The following is a 14,800-nucleotide window of genomic DNA, read 5'->3' as shown; positions in this document are numbered from 1 at the left end:
CTACATCAAAGGCTTTCATCCAACAAGTCATCTCCTATGCATTTGGGGAAAAAAATCATAAAAGAGTCTCGATTCTCTGAAAGATATAGAATTGTATGTTTTATTTATAATGTATATTATATATACATGTATGTATTTCTAAGAGTGTGCAATGATCCTGTGATTTATTTTTATATCAAGTGAGGCATAAAATAGGGAGATGTATACTTCCAAATTATATTTACCATGGAAGATCCTCAGCACAAAGTCCTAATAAAAGGTTCCTTTGAGTTGATGAGATTCCTTCATATGCTCCTATTTGCAAATGACCCTGGTCTGGTTGCCTCAAGATCCAAAACACTGACCAGATCTTTAAATTATTCAAAATATATTAGTCTTTTTAAAAATAAATTTCATCAATGTTCTTTTTCCTTTTCATATCACCTGCATTTCCCAATGTGCCTCTAACCTTCTTTCTATTTTTATAATAAAGAATAAAACATTAGTTTGAGATTAGAAATAAGGCAATAAATATTTTTTGGTCAAGGTATTCTGACTCCCTCACTACAGCAACTGATTGATTTTGGTTAAATTTCTTTAGGGTGATAACTTCAATCTTTTGTCATTACATGACTGTGAAATGTCATTACAGAAGGGATTTTGTAAGAAAGTTTATCCATCATACAGGCAGGTTTATGTAGGACTTTGATTTTTATTTCATAGTAAAGTTGAAATTCTTAAAGTTGTAAGTATGTGGATTTTTAAAAAATGAAACATTAAAAAAACTTGAAGAGTGTGGCTTGGTGTGATGGCTGAAGAACTGCCAACTTCTTTTTTTATTATTTATTTTTAACACAGTTTATAACAGATAAAGCAATTCCAACTTTTGGTCAGGTGATACTTCTTTTTAAAGCATTTACAATATGGACCACCAAAGAAATTTTTTTTTTAAACATTAACCAATTGAGATACAAACAATATTTATGTTGCTCACTTCACAAGCTCTTGGCCTGCTTGTCTCCATAGTATTACTAAGAATTAAAGGACCCTAACTTACTGTTGTTGATCTGAAGTCCTATGCCTAATAGCTTAATTTTAGACAACCACAGATGTCCCCCTGCCCATAATCTATAATTGAATAGATCTGGTATTAAGCTTACAAACCTTTTGACTATAGGAAATTGCCACCAATAGTAAGGACATTGCAGGGATACAATATCTCCCCAACTTTATGTCTATTCCAGGCAGGGTTAGATTGTCCACTTGCATTCAGTCAGGCTTAAAGTCTGGCAGGTGTCAGTGGGGAAATTGAGTCAGGAGAATCCTAGCTCAGCCCAGGCTGAACAGTCACTCTCTCACCCTTTCCTTGAGATCACCTATGCAGAGAACTGCCAACTTCTCATGATAAATATTTCATAGGAATCAGTCTGGAAAAGACTTAAAATGTAGAGTTCTTTCATACTTTATAAAGAAATGTTGTGTAAAAGAGATCAAAAGTGTATAAGCTAAAAGGTCTCAGGTGTCTGAATTCCATTGTGCTAGTGATACAAAAGTAGCAGATAACGTGGTAGACAAGTTAGAGGATATAGCAATAGCGAAAAAAAAAATTTTGGGTCAGAAAGAAGTCACTTAAAAGAAAGCTCATTGACCCAAAAATCAATTTTGCAGAAAGAAAACCATGTTATACCACACTGGAGGTCATATATCACATATCATATGTCATTTTTACTCTACCTAAAATATGCAAATTCCAAAAAACAATCAGTCTTACACAATAAAAGTTTTCTGGATTTTTTTTAAAGTTATAAAGTCAGTACCATTTATCTTTACATTCTACATCATCTACAAGCTGCGTTAATAAAACAATGATTGGTATTCACAAAGCTAACCCTGTATGATCTAGGAAAGGTCATTTTTTTCATTCATTTTCTTTGTTAAATCAGGAAAATGAATTTTCTTTATGAAATGAAAAAATGAACTTTCTTTAAAAGTTTGTATAAAAATTGTTCACATAAAAAGCTTCAGTATTAAAACGTTAATAGTTCAGCTAACTGGAAATTTCACATTTTTCAGAATTATTCATTCCTTCAAAATGCTGGATACCAAGGTATACTACCTGCTTCACCTTCTGCATAAAATTTTTGTGAGTCAAAAATGAGATAAAGTGCTTTGAAAACACAATGGAAGGGGACAAAGAGAATAAGTACATAAGAAATTATTATAAAATTCCAAAATGGATAATCAGCACCCAAATAACAGAAAAATGATTTTAATTCCTCTGGAACTAAACATTTACATCTACTAAGATATGCACTGAAATCAAAGGCAATTAATTTTAAAATAATAAAAATGAAAGGTAATTACTTGATCTAGTCTATTTTTAAGAAACAACATATCTTAATTCGACAACATATGCATTACTTACTTGAGCAATCCAGCACGATGAAAAACATAGAGATCATTATCAAGAATGGAGTTATTAAAAGGAATAATCCTAATGAAATTCTGGATTAGAATAAACTCAGGTGTGAGATGAGGAACAGAAATTACACAGAAGTCTTTACGCTAAAATGATAAAAAGAAAAAATACCTATCAACTGAGTGACAACAAACAACCCCTTTGCTGATTTTAAGGCTATCATTAAAAACAAACCCCCAACATATACCACTAAGGCAAGAAGGTAGGGGAGAAAGTTTATCAGGGAAAAAGTGTTTAGCTTAAACTATTTAACTCAATTTCATTCAACAAACATTTATTAAACAATTACTGTTGCAAAGCATTAATCCATCACATGGGAAAATGATGCATAATTTTTATGCTTTATGCTTTGATAGGTTGATAGAAAATTAAATAAACAAATGGTATGTATACATTCTGTAAATATTCATTCAGCATAATTATTTTAAGGAACCAGATTTTTAGCTAAGGGAAATCTATACATCCATGTTCACTGTGTTTACTCATTTGTAGTACCAATAAATGTGACAATGTAGCTCAGTCGAAAGAGTACTATTCTAAATCAGGAGAACTGGATTCATTTAACCTCTATGTGCCTCCTTTTTTTCAACTATAAAATGAGGGAGTCTGGTGTGTTTAAAGAGGAAGACATCATGGTGCAGTGGGGTGAGCATTGACTGACTCCAGAGTTGAAGGATCATGGCTCAAATCCTGCTTCTGACACTTACTATGTGACCTTTCCCAGGGGTGGGGAATCTGTGGCCTCAAGGCCAACCTCTGGCCCTCTTGGTCCTCAAGTGCAGTCCTTTGAATCCAAACTTCACAGAATAAATCCCCTTAATAGAACAATTTGCCTTGTAAAACTTAGACTCAGTCAAAAGGCCACACCTGAGGACCTAGAGGGCCACATGTGGCCTCAAGACCATAGGTTCCCCACCCCTGGACTAGACCCTCGTTTCCTCACCTGTAAAATGACGGGGTAGATTAGCTGAGCTCTATGGTGGTCTCCTGGCTCTAAATCTTTGGTCTTATGATCCTAAATCACTTCACCTCTCTGGGTTTTAGTTCTGTCATTTGTAAAAATGAGGAGCTGGACTGAATGACTTTTAAGCCCTTCTAGACGTGGTGACTGATTACCTCCAAGGTCTGTTCCAGATTTAAAATTCTGTAGTTCTATTTAAATATATTTTTAAAAGAACATTGCATGCATCATTATGAATTTGAACATAAAACTGTCCTGTTTGTATAAGCAAATGCCCTTTTCTCACTAGCATGATTCTTTGTGTGTTAAGGCTGAAGCCACAAACTAAGTGCTATGCTATACATGTGTGTGTGTGTGTGGGTGGGTGTGTGTGTGGGTGTGGGTGTAGGTGTAGGTGGGTGTGTGTACACTGGTTCTTCTACCAGGCTCCAAAAGAAAGTGCTCCTCCATTCTTATCTGTTAATTTGTGCCCCTGGGATCTTGCCTTCTCTTGAACCCTGTAAAGGTATTACTTCTGCTAATCCCAAACCCTCAGAGAGTTTCCAACACAAATGAGTGAATCATCATTTCACCTGCACCTTATTCATTTCTAATGAATGACACAGTCTTAATTTGGGAACTCAAGCTGTTAAACTGTCTCTGAGTGAACTAGAATTAACTGTCAACTGACAGAACAGCTGAAAGGCAGTGACGGATTTAGGTGGGGACAGTAATCTTCTGTGTTCAAGTGGACAACCGCAGTGCAAGAGAGTACAATGATGTCATTCTCTTATACTCTAAAAATAAGGCTAGTACTATGGGATTTTATGCTGAAATGATGTTCAAGGTAGTTGGAACTTCTGTTTGCTGACAATATTATTGTCCCATGTAATTTTGAAGGTTGAATTTACATAAAGCACCTGCCCTGGAGTCAGAAAGATCTGAGTTCAAATCTGCCTCAGACACTTGACATTTACTAACTTGTGACCCTGGGCAAGCCACTTAACCCCAAGTGCCTCATAATAAAATTTTTAAAAAAGAAAGTAATTTACATGGGCTTCAGAAAAGGAAAGAATCAAACTCAGTGAAATGAAACTTCTTTAGTTCATTTTCTGGGGTGATGAGTTTTGAAAACTCTATGTTCAGGAAAACATAATAATATCGAAGAAGGTTTGGAAGCAGAATAAAACTAATGTTCCATTCAAAAGAAATGACAACAGAGAAATCATTATGTTTCATTGTACTAACAAAAATTACAAAAGAAACTATTTTTATTAGATTAAGTTATTTTCTTGAAGTTATCACTACCTTGAGTGAAAGGTCAATTTAAACTACAGGTTTTTTTTAAAACTATAATTTAACTAAAATTGGTCATTTCCCATTGCATAAAAATAGTAAATAGTAAAAGATTTTCATAAAAATCATTAGAAATATCAGTTTTACCAAGACTAATCAACTGAACAATTATGCTAGGTTCACATCATATTTAACTAATAGGCCAGTCACTGAAATAATTTTTAAACTCTTCACTGCCCTCAGATTCATCCAACTTTTCCCCAATATTTTTTGTCCTCTACAAGCAGTTTTTCCCCATTAAGAGGGCAAAATGGAGAAATAAGAAAGGAAAAATTCTGAGTTGGATATGTCCAGCCTTACAACCAAAAAATAAGATCTGGGTTGCATGATTTTTTTTTTTGGAAGCAAGGCAAATAAATATTCCTGCAAATCAGTTAGACAAATAACCAACACACTAGAGAATTAGTCAGGAATTACCACTTTGCCATATTCAGCAGGGCCTTCCTTGCACATAGTATGAATTAAATATCTGTTTCTTAAATTGAATTAGGACACCTCTGTGCCATGTTCATATAACTGCCCAGAATCTACATGCAGTCTAACTATAGAGGAATGCAGCTGATCTTATCAGCCACACATGACAACCAAGCTCTTTTTTTTTATATAAGACCTCATTATTTAATAATAGAAGTGGTAGAATTGTTAGTTGTAGAGCTGGAGTAAAATATTAGTAAATCTACCTAGAAAAGGCATATGCAAAAGGCCTATAAGATCATCAACACAACCAAGACTAAGAAATGAGTACAAAATAAGATGGCATTCTATTTTTTAATAGTGTATAACATGACTTTTGACTTTATTCCTGGAAGACCAGAAGTATTCAAAGCTGACCACTCTTGGAAAAATGGATGTTGCATTTTATTTTTGAATATTACTTAGCATGGTTTACAAATAAATACTTAAATCTCATAACAAAATTTTTCTTAAAAATTCTTCACTTACAGGAAAAAGGCTGAAAACAAACTGCATAAAATCCAACGACCTGTAAACAAAAGAGCAAATATTGTAAGAGAATGAAGAAAAATCTAGCATGAATTGTAGATTTACATAGATTTATGGCTCCTTGTCCCTCCAGGCAGCAATTAGTCATCCTTACTAACCAGAAAGTGCTTCTAGCTGAGCATTAATCAATTGAAGACGTTATAAGCTTCACATCAGTTGTCATTAGAGTATTTTCTAGAGCCCAAAGCAATATTACAGCAATTAATAATTTCTGGGCATTTGAATAGGCAACAGAAAGAAGCTTGCTCAGTGGAGATAATCTATCGTTTCCTTTTGTTAGGGGACATATAGGCCATTCTGACCTTTTATTCTTTAACATGCAAAGTGTTTTATCCCCAGCTGCAGATGTATATTTACAAGCAAGCTACAGTGATTCATCAGATTTATGTTTGAAAACTCATATAATCATCACATTTAGTTACAAAGAAAAATAAAAAAGCAAGAGGTGACGACATCAGATTGCAAAAACACCGATGAGCCATTGAGGGGGTCCAATACTTCTCATTCACAGCCAGTTTACTCCATGTTTGACCAACAATTGTCACAATTTAATTTCAGTCTACCCACCAGACCTATGAAAAAGAACCAAGAAACCAAAACAAACTATGATATTTTGCAAAAACTGTTTTTGAATTTTTTTTATAATAACCACAAGTTCCAGTTTGACTGAAGTCAGGTTTAGTGATAGGAACTAGAGTAACTCTCTCTGAGATAATTCCCTAACTCCAATTTTCACTGGACAGAGATCTTCTCTCAGGTTTTCTGAGGGAATCCGAAGGGGCAGTAGTTTCAAGAACTGTCTCTCATGAGGCCACTGAAGTCCTCCTGATTATCACCCTGAAATAATTAGCTTTTTGAAAGGGAATTTACTAAATCTATATCACAAGAACAGTTGCTGCAAAATCATTCCCTCCAGACCAGGTCATTCCCCTTGTATACACAAGGTCTTTTGTGTATTCAAGGTCTCTCAAGGAGAGAGGCCTCAAACTTACAGAGCATAAGTGATCAATGGGTAAATTCACAGCTCCTGGAAGTTTTGTATCCATTCTGTGTAGCCCTTAAGAATTTCCCCTTAGGAAGTAAGATAGATAATTCTGATTACATAAAATTACATTAAAAAAAAAAAAACAATCCAATGCACCCAAAATTAGAAGGAAAGCAGGAAACTTTGAAGATATTTTTACAGCAGGTTTCTCTCATAAAGGTTTCATTTCTCAAATATATGAGTAACTGAGCCAAATGTATAAAGAATATGAACCATTTCCTATTTGATAAATGGTCAAAGGATATGAAAAAATGCCCTAAATCATTATTGATTAGCAAAATCTGAATTAAAACAACTCTGAGATATCACCTCACACCTATCAGATGGACTAAGATGACAGAAAAGGAAAATAATAAATGCTGGAAGGAATGTGGAAAAATACATTAATGCACTCTCTTGGTAGAGTTGTGAACTGGTTCAACCATTCTGGAGAACAACTATTCCCAAAAGGTTATAAAATTGTGCATACCCTCTGAGTCAGCAATGCCACTATTAGATCTATATCCCAAAGAGATCAAAGGAAAGGGAAAAGTAACCATATGTACAAAAATATTTATAGTAGTTCTTTTTGAGGTGGCAAAGAGTTGGACATTGAGAAGATGTTCATCAATTGGGGAATGACCGAACAATTTGTGGTATAGGGTTTTGATGGAATATGACTGTACTATCAGGACAGTTTCAGAAAAACCCAGGAAGACTTATATGAACCTGATGTAAAGTGAAGTGAGCACAGTGAAGAGAATATTGTATATAGTAACAGCAATGTTGTAATGATGATCAATTGTAAAAAGCTTGGATACTCTAATCAATACAATAAACCAAGACAATTCCAAAGGACCCATGATGAAAAATGCTATCTACCTCAATCTGTACTCAGAATTCATCAGTTCTCTTTCATGAGGTAGACAACTCTTTTTCTAGTGGCAAAGAATTGAAATCATCAATTGGGGAATGGCTCAACAAGTTGTGGTATATGATTGTGATTGGAATACTATTATGCTACAAGAAATGATACGAGTTTAATGCTCTCAGAAAAACCTGGAAAGACATGAATGAAAATGAAATGAGCCAAACCAGGAGAACAGTGAACACAGCAACAGCTAAATCACACAATGATCAATTGTGAATGACTTGGTTATTCTCAGCAATACAATGATTTACGACAATTCTGAAGAATTTATGATGAAAAATGCTATCCATCTCCAGAGAAGAAATGATGAAGGAGTCTGAATGCAGACTGAAGCATATTTTTAAAATTTTATATTTCTTGTTTGTTGGGGGGGGGAGGTTGTCTGTTTTCTTTCACAACATGATTAATATGAAAATATGTTTTGCATGATTACACATGCTTAGCCTATATCAGCTTGCCATCTCAGGGAGGTGAGAGGGGTGAGAAGAGAAAATTTGGAATTCAAAACTTTAAAAAGTGGATGTTAAAAATGGTTTTTAAGTATAATTGGGAAAAATAAAAGAAAAAAATACTGTCAATTAAATATTAACAAATGATTGTGATTTGTCTTGCTTCTGCTCTACTTTATCAGGAGGATAATGGAAGGAAAGGAAAAAAAACCAAGTATTTATTAAGCACTTAATATGTGCAAGGCACATGCTAAATCCTGAATATACAAATGCAAGGAAAAGGATAGTCCCTGCTTTCAAGAAACTGACATTCTAATGAGCAAAGACAACACACAAAAGGGAGCTGAAAAGGGAAAGAGAAGAGGCGAGAGATGAAGGTACCCTGTGCTGGGCTGAGTTTTGAAGTCTGGAAAGTCAAGATCCAGCCAATGAAGGCTGGCTAGCCCCTTCATAAAATGGAGGTTTCAGTAAGAATTTAACTAATGGGAGAAACACACAGACGTTGGGTAGGGATATTCCAGAGTGAAAAGGCCACAGATGGTTTGATGTCAGGGGGTAAGTAGCCCTCAGCATAAATACAGCAGCCAAGGCAGGGTTTTTAAGTTTGGAAAGTCAGGAACAGAGCCAGAAAAGGATAATGAAAGACTGAATAATTTTACAGGGCTGTTACTGTAGTAACTCCTAGTTTTCTGCAAGAAAATTGCCTAATGAGGAACTAAGACATTTACTTACATTGTCTAATATAAAGGTTTTCTCCAAGTATATTTTAGATAGGATAAATCTAGTTATACTAATAAAATTTCTATCTTTCCAGAAACAGTTCTTTGCCATCCAAAAGGACTCATGTTGCAATTGTTCTGTGCACTGGACATTCTCCATGAACAGTGGCAAACCCTTTTGGCAAGCATCCATCTTCCTGTTTTAAAGTTCTCTTAATACTGAGGAACATTGATGAAGTGCCTCCTTTATGCAGGCACTGTGCTAAGCACTAGAGCTACAAAGAGGTAAAAGACAGTTCTTGCCCTCAAGGAGCTCACCATGTAAAGGGGAAAAGAACAAGAGCTAATATGTACACACAAACGATATACAGGATACAGACAGGAGATAATTAACAGAAAGAAGGCACCAGAAGTAAGAAGGGTTGGGAAAGGCTTCCTGTAGAAGATGAGATTGGGTCTTAAAGGCAGCCAGACACTTGCTAGCAGTGTGACCCTGGGCTAGGGACTTAACCCTGTTTGCCTCAGTTTCCTCACCTATAAAATGAGCTGAAGAAGGAAATGGCAAACCACTCCAGTATCTTTGCCAAGAAAACCCCAAACGGGTTCACTGAGAGTCAGACATGACAGAAGCATTTGAACAACAACAAAGGAAGTCAGGGAAGTTAGTAGATAGAGATTTGGAGGGAGAGCATTGGAAGCAATGGAAACAGTCAGAGAAAAGGCCTGGAGCTGAGGAATGTCACTGATGGAAGAGTCCAGAGGCCTGTATCACTGAATCAAAAAGTACATGCCAAGGAGTAAGATGTAAGAAGATGGGAAATATAGAAAGCGGCTAGGTTATGAAGAGCTTAATGCCAAACAGGGTTTTTTGTATTTGCTCCTGCAGTCAACAAGGAGTTTAGTGTACAGAAGAATGATATGGTCACTTTAGTCACTGAATGGAGGATATTTTGGAGTGAGGAGGGACTTGAGGCAGGCAGACCCACCAGCAGACTATTACAATAATTCAGGTGTGGGGTAATGAGGTCCTGCATGGAGTGGCTGCTATGTCAGAGGAGAGAAAGGAGCATATCTGAGAGATGATGTAAAGGTGAAATCAACAGACCTTGGCAACAGATATGGTGTGAGAGATAGTGACACTTCCAGGAAGACTTCTAGGTTGTGAACCTGAGAGACTGGGAGGATGGTGGAGTCTTTTAATAGTAGCAGTGAATGTAGGAAAGAGGATGGTTTAGGGAGGAAAGATACTGAGCCTTGTTTTAGACATGTTGAGTTTAAGATGTCTACTAGATATCCAGTCCAAGGTGTCAGAAAGGCAGTTGGAGAGGCAAGACAAAGTGAGCAGAGAGGTAGGAATAGCATAGGCAGATTTGAAATTGTCAGCATAGAGGTGATAATTACACTGGAACTGATGAGATCAAGTGAAAAACTATGGAGGGAGAATAGAAGAGGGCCCAAGACAGAACTCTGAGGGATACCTATGATTAGCTGTGCTCTGGAGAAGGATCCAACAAAGCAGATTGAGAAGTGGTCTAATACGTTGGAGGAAAACCAGGAGAGAAGAAAGTATCAAGGAGGAAAGAGTGATCACCAGTGTCAAAATGAGCAAGGAGAACAAAGATTGAGAAAAGGTTCTCAGATTTGGCAAGTAAGAGATCATCATGAACTTTGAAGAGAGAAGCTTTGATGGAACAATAAAGGTCAAAGGCTGGATTGTAAGGAGTTAAGAAGAGAAGCAGAAGAAAGTGAAAGCACCATTGTAGACAGCTTTTTCCAGTTTAATTACAAAGGGTAGAAAAGATATAGGACAATGGGGGGATGGAAAGATAAAGTGAAAGGTTTTTTTTCAGGATAAAGAAGACATAAGAATGTTTATAAGAAGAAGGGAATGTCATGAAAATTACTGATGCTGTTATGAAATATGTTTTGTTATGAAATGTTATGAAAATGAGTGATAGATGGGGATAACAGAGAGGGAATCTGTTGGAATAGATGGGATGGGATCACTTGTGCAGGAAGAGGGGTTAGTGTTGGTAAAGAATAAGGCCACCTCATTAGTCAGGGGTGAAGGAAGGCACATGAGTGATGTATGAGGAAGAGGGAAGAAGTGGGAACTAATGAAGAATGGTCTTATTTTTTTTTCTGTAAAATATGAAGTAAGGTTCTCAACTAAAAGGGTGGGCAGAGGAGGAGCCTTGGAAGGTCTAATGAGAGATGAATAGGTTTGGAAGAGCCACTGTGGAGAGTGGAATAGTGAGTTGATAAGGCAGTAGAAGGATTATAGAAGGATAAAAGGATTACCTAGATTTCTAGGTTGTGACTGAATCCAAGCTTCAGGGAATAAAACCCCTTAATAAAAGGGTTTATTCTGTAAAACTTGGACTCAGGCAAAAGGTTGCACTCATGTGCACATGTGACCTCAAGGCCTCAGGTTCCCCACCCTTGCCTAGAAGCACTGAGGGCCTGGTGACATTATGTAACAAATTTATAGTGAAATAATTATCTCCACCTTCATTCAGCAACACGTGCAGGAGCAAAGGAAGCAACAGACAGAAATGATTCAAGACTGAGGCTTGGGAGGGGTGCATTCAGTAAAATGATAAAGGGGCTGGTGATTCAAGAGAGGAAAATGGTGTAGAGTTGAATTGGTTCACTGAGGGGTAAGGATAGGGAAGAAGGAAAGAATGGATAGTTCGGGGGAGATTGTCTGGGAAAGAACTGAAAGGGCAAGGGATTGAAGTTCATAGTATGAAGAAAAAGTAGGGTTTGGTAAGAGAAGGGAGAGGGAGAGGCAGGAGCGTCAATAGATTATGGTCAAATAGGAGGATTTCAGAATTCTTGAACAAAGAGGTGAAGCATTTGTAGGAGGTGGTAAGATCAAAGGTATGAAGATGGTTGTATATGACTGAGGTGGGGTGGAGTAGGTCATGGGATGTGAGTAGGTTGAAGAACTGAGTGGTTTGAATCTTTGAGGGGGAGTCAACAGATATGCTGAAACCCCCAAGTATGAGGGAAGGAGTTGGGAAGGAGAGAAAAAATGTGAGCCAGGTACCAAACTCATTGAGGGAGGAAGGGAAGAAGCCTAGAGATCTGTGGGCATTAGCTGCCAGGATTTTGATTGATAGAGATGAGTTACATGAAGCTCAAAGGAAAGATTACTGATGAAAAGAAGTAGGGGCAGAACTTGGAAGTGACAAAGGGCAGGAAGAAATATTCCAACTCCCCCACAAGTAAGACCCCACACAGAGTGTGTAATCAGTGGAAGCCAAGTTTCAATAATAGCTAAAAGATGGAAGGAAAGAAAGAGGTAAAGATTTAGTATAAAAGGAAGTTTGCTGTCTGTGGAACAGGTTGAGAGAAATTATTATTTCTTTCTTATATTAATAGCCAATTATCGAATTAGGATGAAAGGGTTTTCCACTTCCTTATTCAGAAATCAACCATTGTAGGAAATCTTGGGAAAAACTTACCCAACCAGGCTGATATAATTGGTGTCCATTATGTTTGGTCAGATAGGTCTGGGAAAGAAGTGGATTCCCTCTTTGATGTGTATATTGATAAGTCTCTTTGACCAAGGCTTGGGTGATTCAAGTCACATATCCCCCAGAACCTTATTAGAATGAACCTGCAACTTATTAAAATATTCATTTTCTCATTAATGTTAACCCATCAGAGATGACTGTCATCCTCAGGAATATCCACTTTTCCAAGGGCATATAAGTTGTGAGCCCACCACCATAAGAGACTTTGGTAGGTAAGAATGCCATTGACCTGTTTTACTAACAAAATGCTATCATTATTAATAAAATGATTAATTGCCCAGAAACTAAGTCTCTTGACATTTTTAAACATCACAAGGCATTCCAAAAGGTAGAGCAGAAAGGACGGGTGACAGAACTTTGGGGTGGGAAATTAAGGGAGATGTAAATAAAGAATTAGGTGGCGGGTGATTGGGAATGAGATTTCAATGATCATCTCCTACAAAGGTTTATATGTAAGTAATGTTAGATATAGTAAATCTAGTTATAATAATGCAATTTCTATCTTTCCAGAAAAAAGTTCTTTACCATCTAAAGGGACTCCTATTCCATTTGTTTTATGCCCTGAACATTCTCCACAATGGTGGCAAATACATTTGGCAAGCATCTAGCTTCCTGTTTTATGCTTCACTTAATATTAATAATCACAAGATTGTTGAACAAAGTTATTTCTATTGTTGCATCTATCAGTTTTTTATGATCTTAACATCTGTTCAGGAGATGCTTTGTTGAAGGAAAGTCTTCAAAGTTGCATCTTGCTCTAGAGAATCAAACACTATTCCAAACAGCAAATATAAGCATAGTGGAATCTTGTATTCTTTGCACTTTTCATCATAGTATATGTCTTTGAAGATTTGATCTGCAATAGCTTGCCTGCTCCCCTCTCATATTCTGAGCACCCAGCATAGTGCCTAGTTCCTAGTGTTTACTGATTTATATTCTCATTATATTTACATTTAATAAATGTGAAGAGTGAAAATCTTTAAACACTACATAAAAATGAGTAATGATGATGATGAAGACGAACAAACCCTGCAGACCACAAGTCACCTTTCTGGAACATCTCTTTCCCTTCTTTACTTCAAGGCTGCCCTTGATAGTCACTTACACCAGATTTTACCCTTTAAAGTGTTATAGGTTGGGTATGATCTTAAATTCTCCATGTGGGACGGGTACTATTCCATTTCTGGATCCTAAAAATATAGTGCTTTAAAGAGATAACAAAATCTAAGACATATATACGTATATATATACATATATATTATACACTGTATTCTTTTACTTGCCTTAGGCAGAGCAAAAAACAAGCAAGGAATCTAGATATATCAATAGAAGAATGGGTGTAGGAGAAAATTCTCCCTAAAATAATGAGCATAACCAAGATATGTTAAGAAAGAGTGAGGATCCTTTTCCATTAGTTCTGAATTCCCCGGGACTACAGATCCTTACTTTTATCCCAGTCATTTTCTATCCTGCTGCTAGCGCTCTAACCTCCACACCCCACCTCAAGAGACCATGCCTGTTCTGTTCTGAAACCTCTGGGATCATATGTCCTCATCCTCACCCCAGCTATTTTCTACCCTCTCATTTCTAGGAACCACCCTTACCCCACTCTCCTCTTGCTCTAAGAACTGTAATCAAGCAAACACTACCATGTTCTCCAGAAAGGCTATGTCAAAGGACTACCCTACTATTATACTCACAAACAACTTTGCCTGGCCACCATCCCCATGTGTACTATCTACCTCTCTTAGAATACAAATTCCTTGAGTAGGGACTACCTCTAGTTTGCATTCTAGAAATTATCCCTGTGCTTGCAAGGTACACTTAGCAAACACTAAATAAATACTTTTTAATTCACTCATTCATTCTTGATGTGAGATATTGGGTAGGAGAGGCATCAGTCTTTAATGGTTACTTGGTAAAACAGAAACAAAGTCCCTGGAAAGCACTTTATTTAAGGTTAGAGTCATGTCTGAGATCCCAAAGAAGTTGAGGCAGACCGGGCAGAGATGGAAGTACACGGACATTTAATTCCACTGTGACTGTAAGAAATCTATTGTTGTCAACATCGTGTAGGCAAAGGGAAAACAAGAAGTTACCAACAAGAGTAAAAATTTGGTATGTGGTAAAGGAGAACATGATGAAGTGAAAGATATGCATAGTAATCTGTTTAGCAATTGTTCTATGCTCTTTCCTGTGATTTTGGTTGTGGGAAAGAGGGAAAATTGTGTTTTATTGAAAACACTGTTTGTTGGTAGAGGTAGTATCATATTATGTCATTCACAGGAACTAGATTTGAGATTTATATTATGTTCATTGTCTCAGATGTTAAATTGACTGTAACAGTATGAGACTGATAAAAATCCTGCAAAATGAAGA

The 14,800-nt window shown here is 36.6% G+C and overlaps 1 protein-coding gene across 3 annotated transcripts in view; it reads right to left on the bottom strand.

Moving 5' to 3' along the window:
* Positions 1-14,800, bottom strand: part of CFAP61 (cilia and flagella associated protein 61) — a 343,664-nt gene that overhangs the window by 242,622 nt on the left and 86,242 nt on the right. For all 3 annotated transcript variants that reach the window (XM_072634555.1, XM_072634556.1, XM_072634557.1), the window contains 2 exons: positions 5,697-5,736; positions 2,405-2,544 (listed from right to left, as the gene is read on the bottom strand). In XM_072634555.1, the coding sequence (XP_072490656.1) occupies positions 2,405-2,544; positions 5,697-5,736 (180 nt within the window). The remainder of the gene's footprint in view (positions 1-2,404; positions 2,545-5,696; positions 5,737-14,800) is intronic.

Source organism: Notamacropus eugenii, chromosome 1, assembly GCF_028372415.1.
Source record: "Notamacropus eugenii isolate mMacEug1 chromosome 1, mMacEug1.pri_v2, whole genome shotgun sequence".
Lineage (NCBI taxonomy): Eukaryota > Metazoa > Chordata > Mammalia > Diprotodontia > Macropodidae > Notamacropus > Notamacropus eugenii.
The sequence above is the reverse complement of the archived record's forward strand: the minus strand, read 5'-3'. Positions and strand labels throughout refer to the sequence as shown.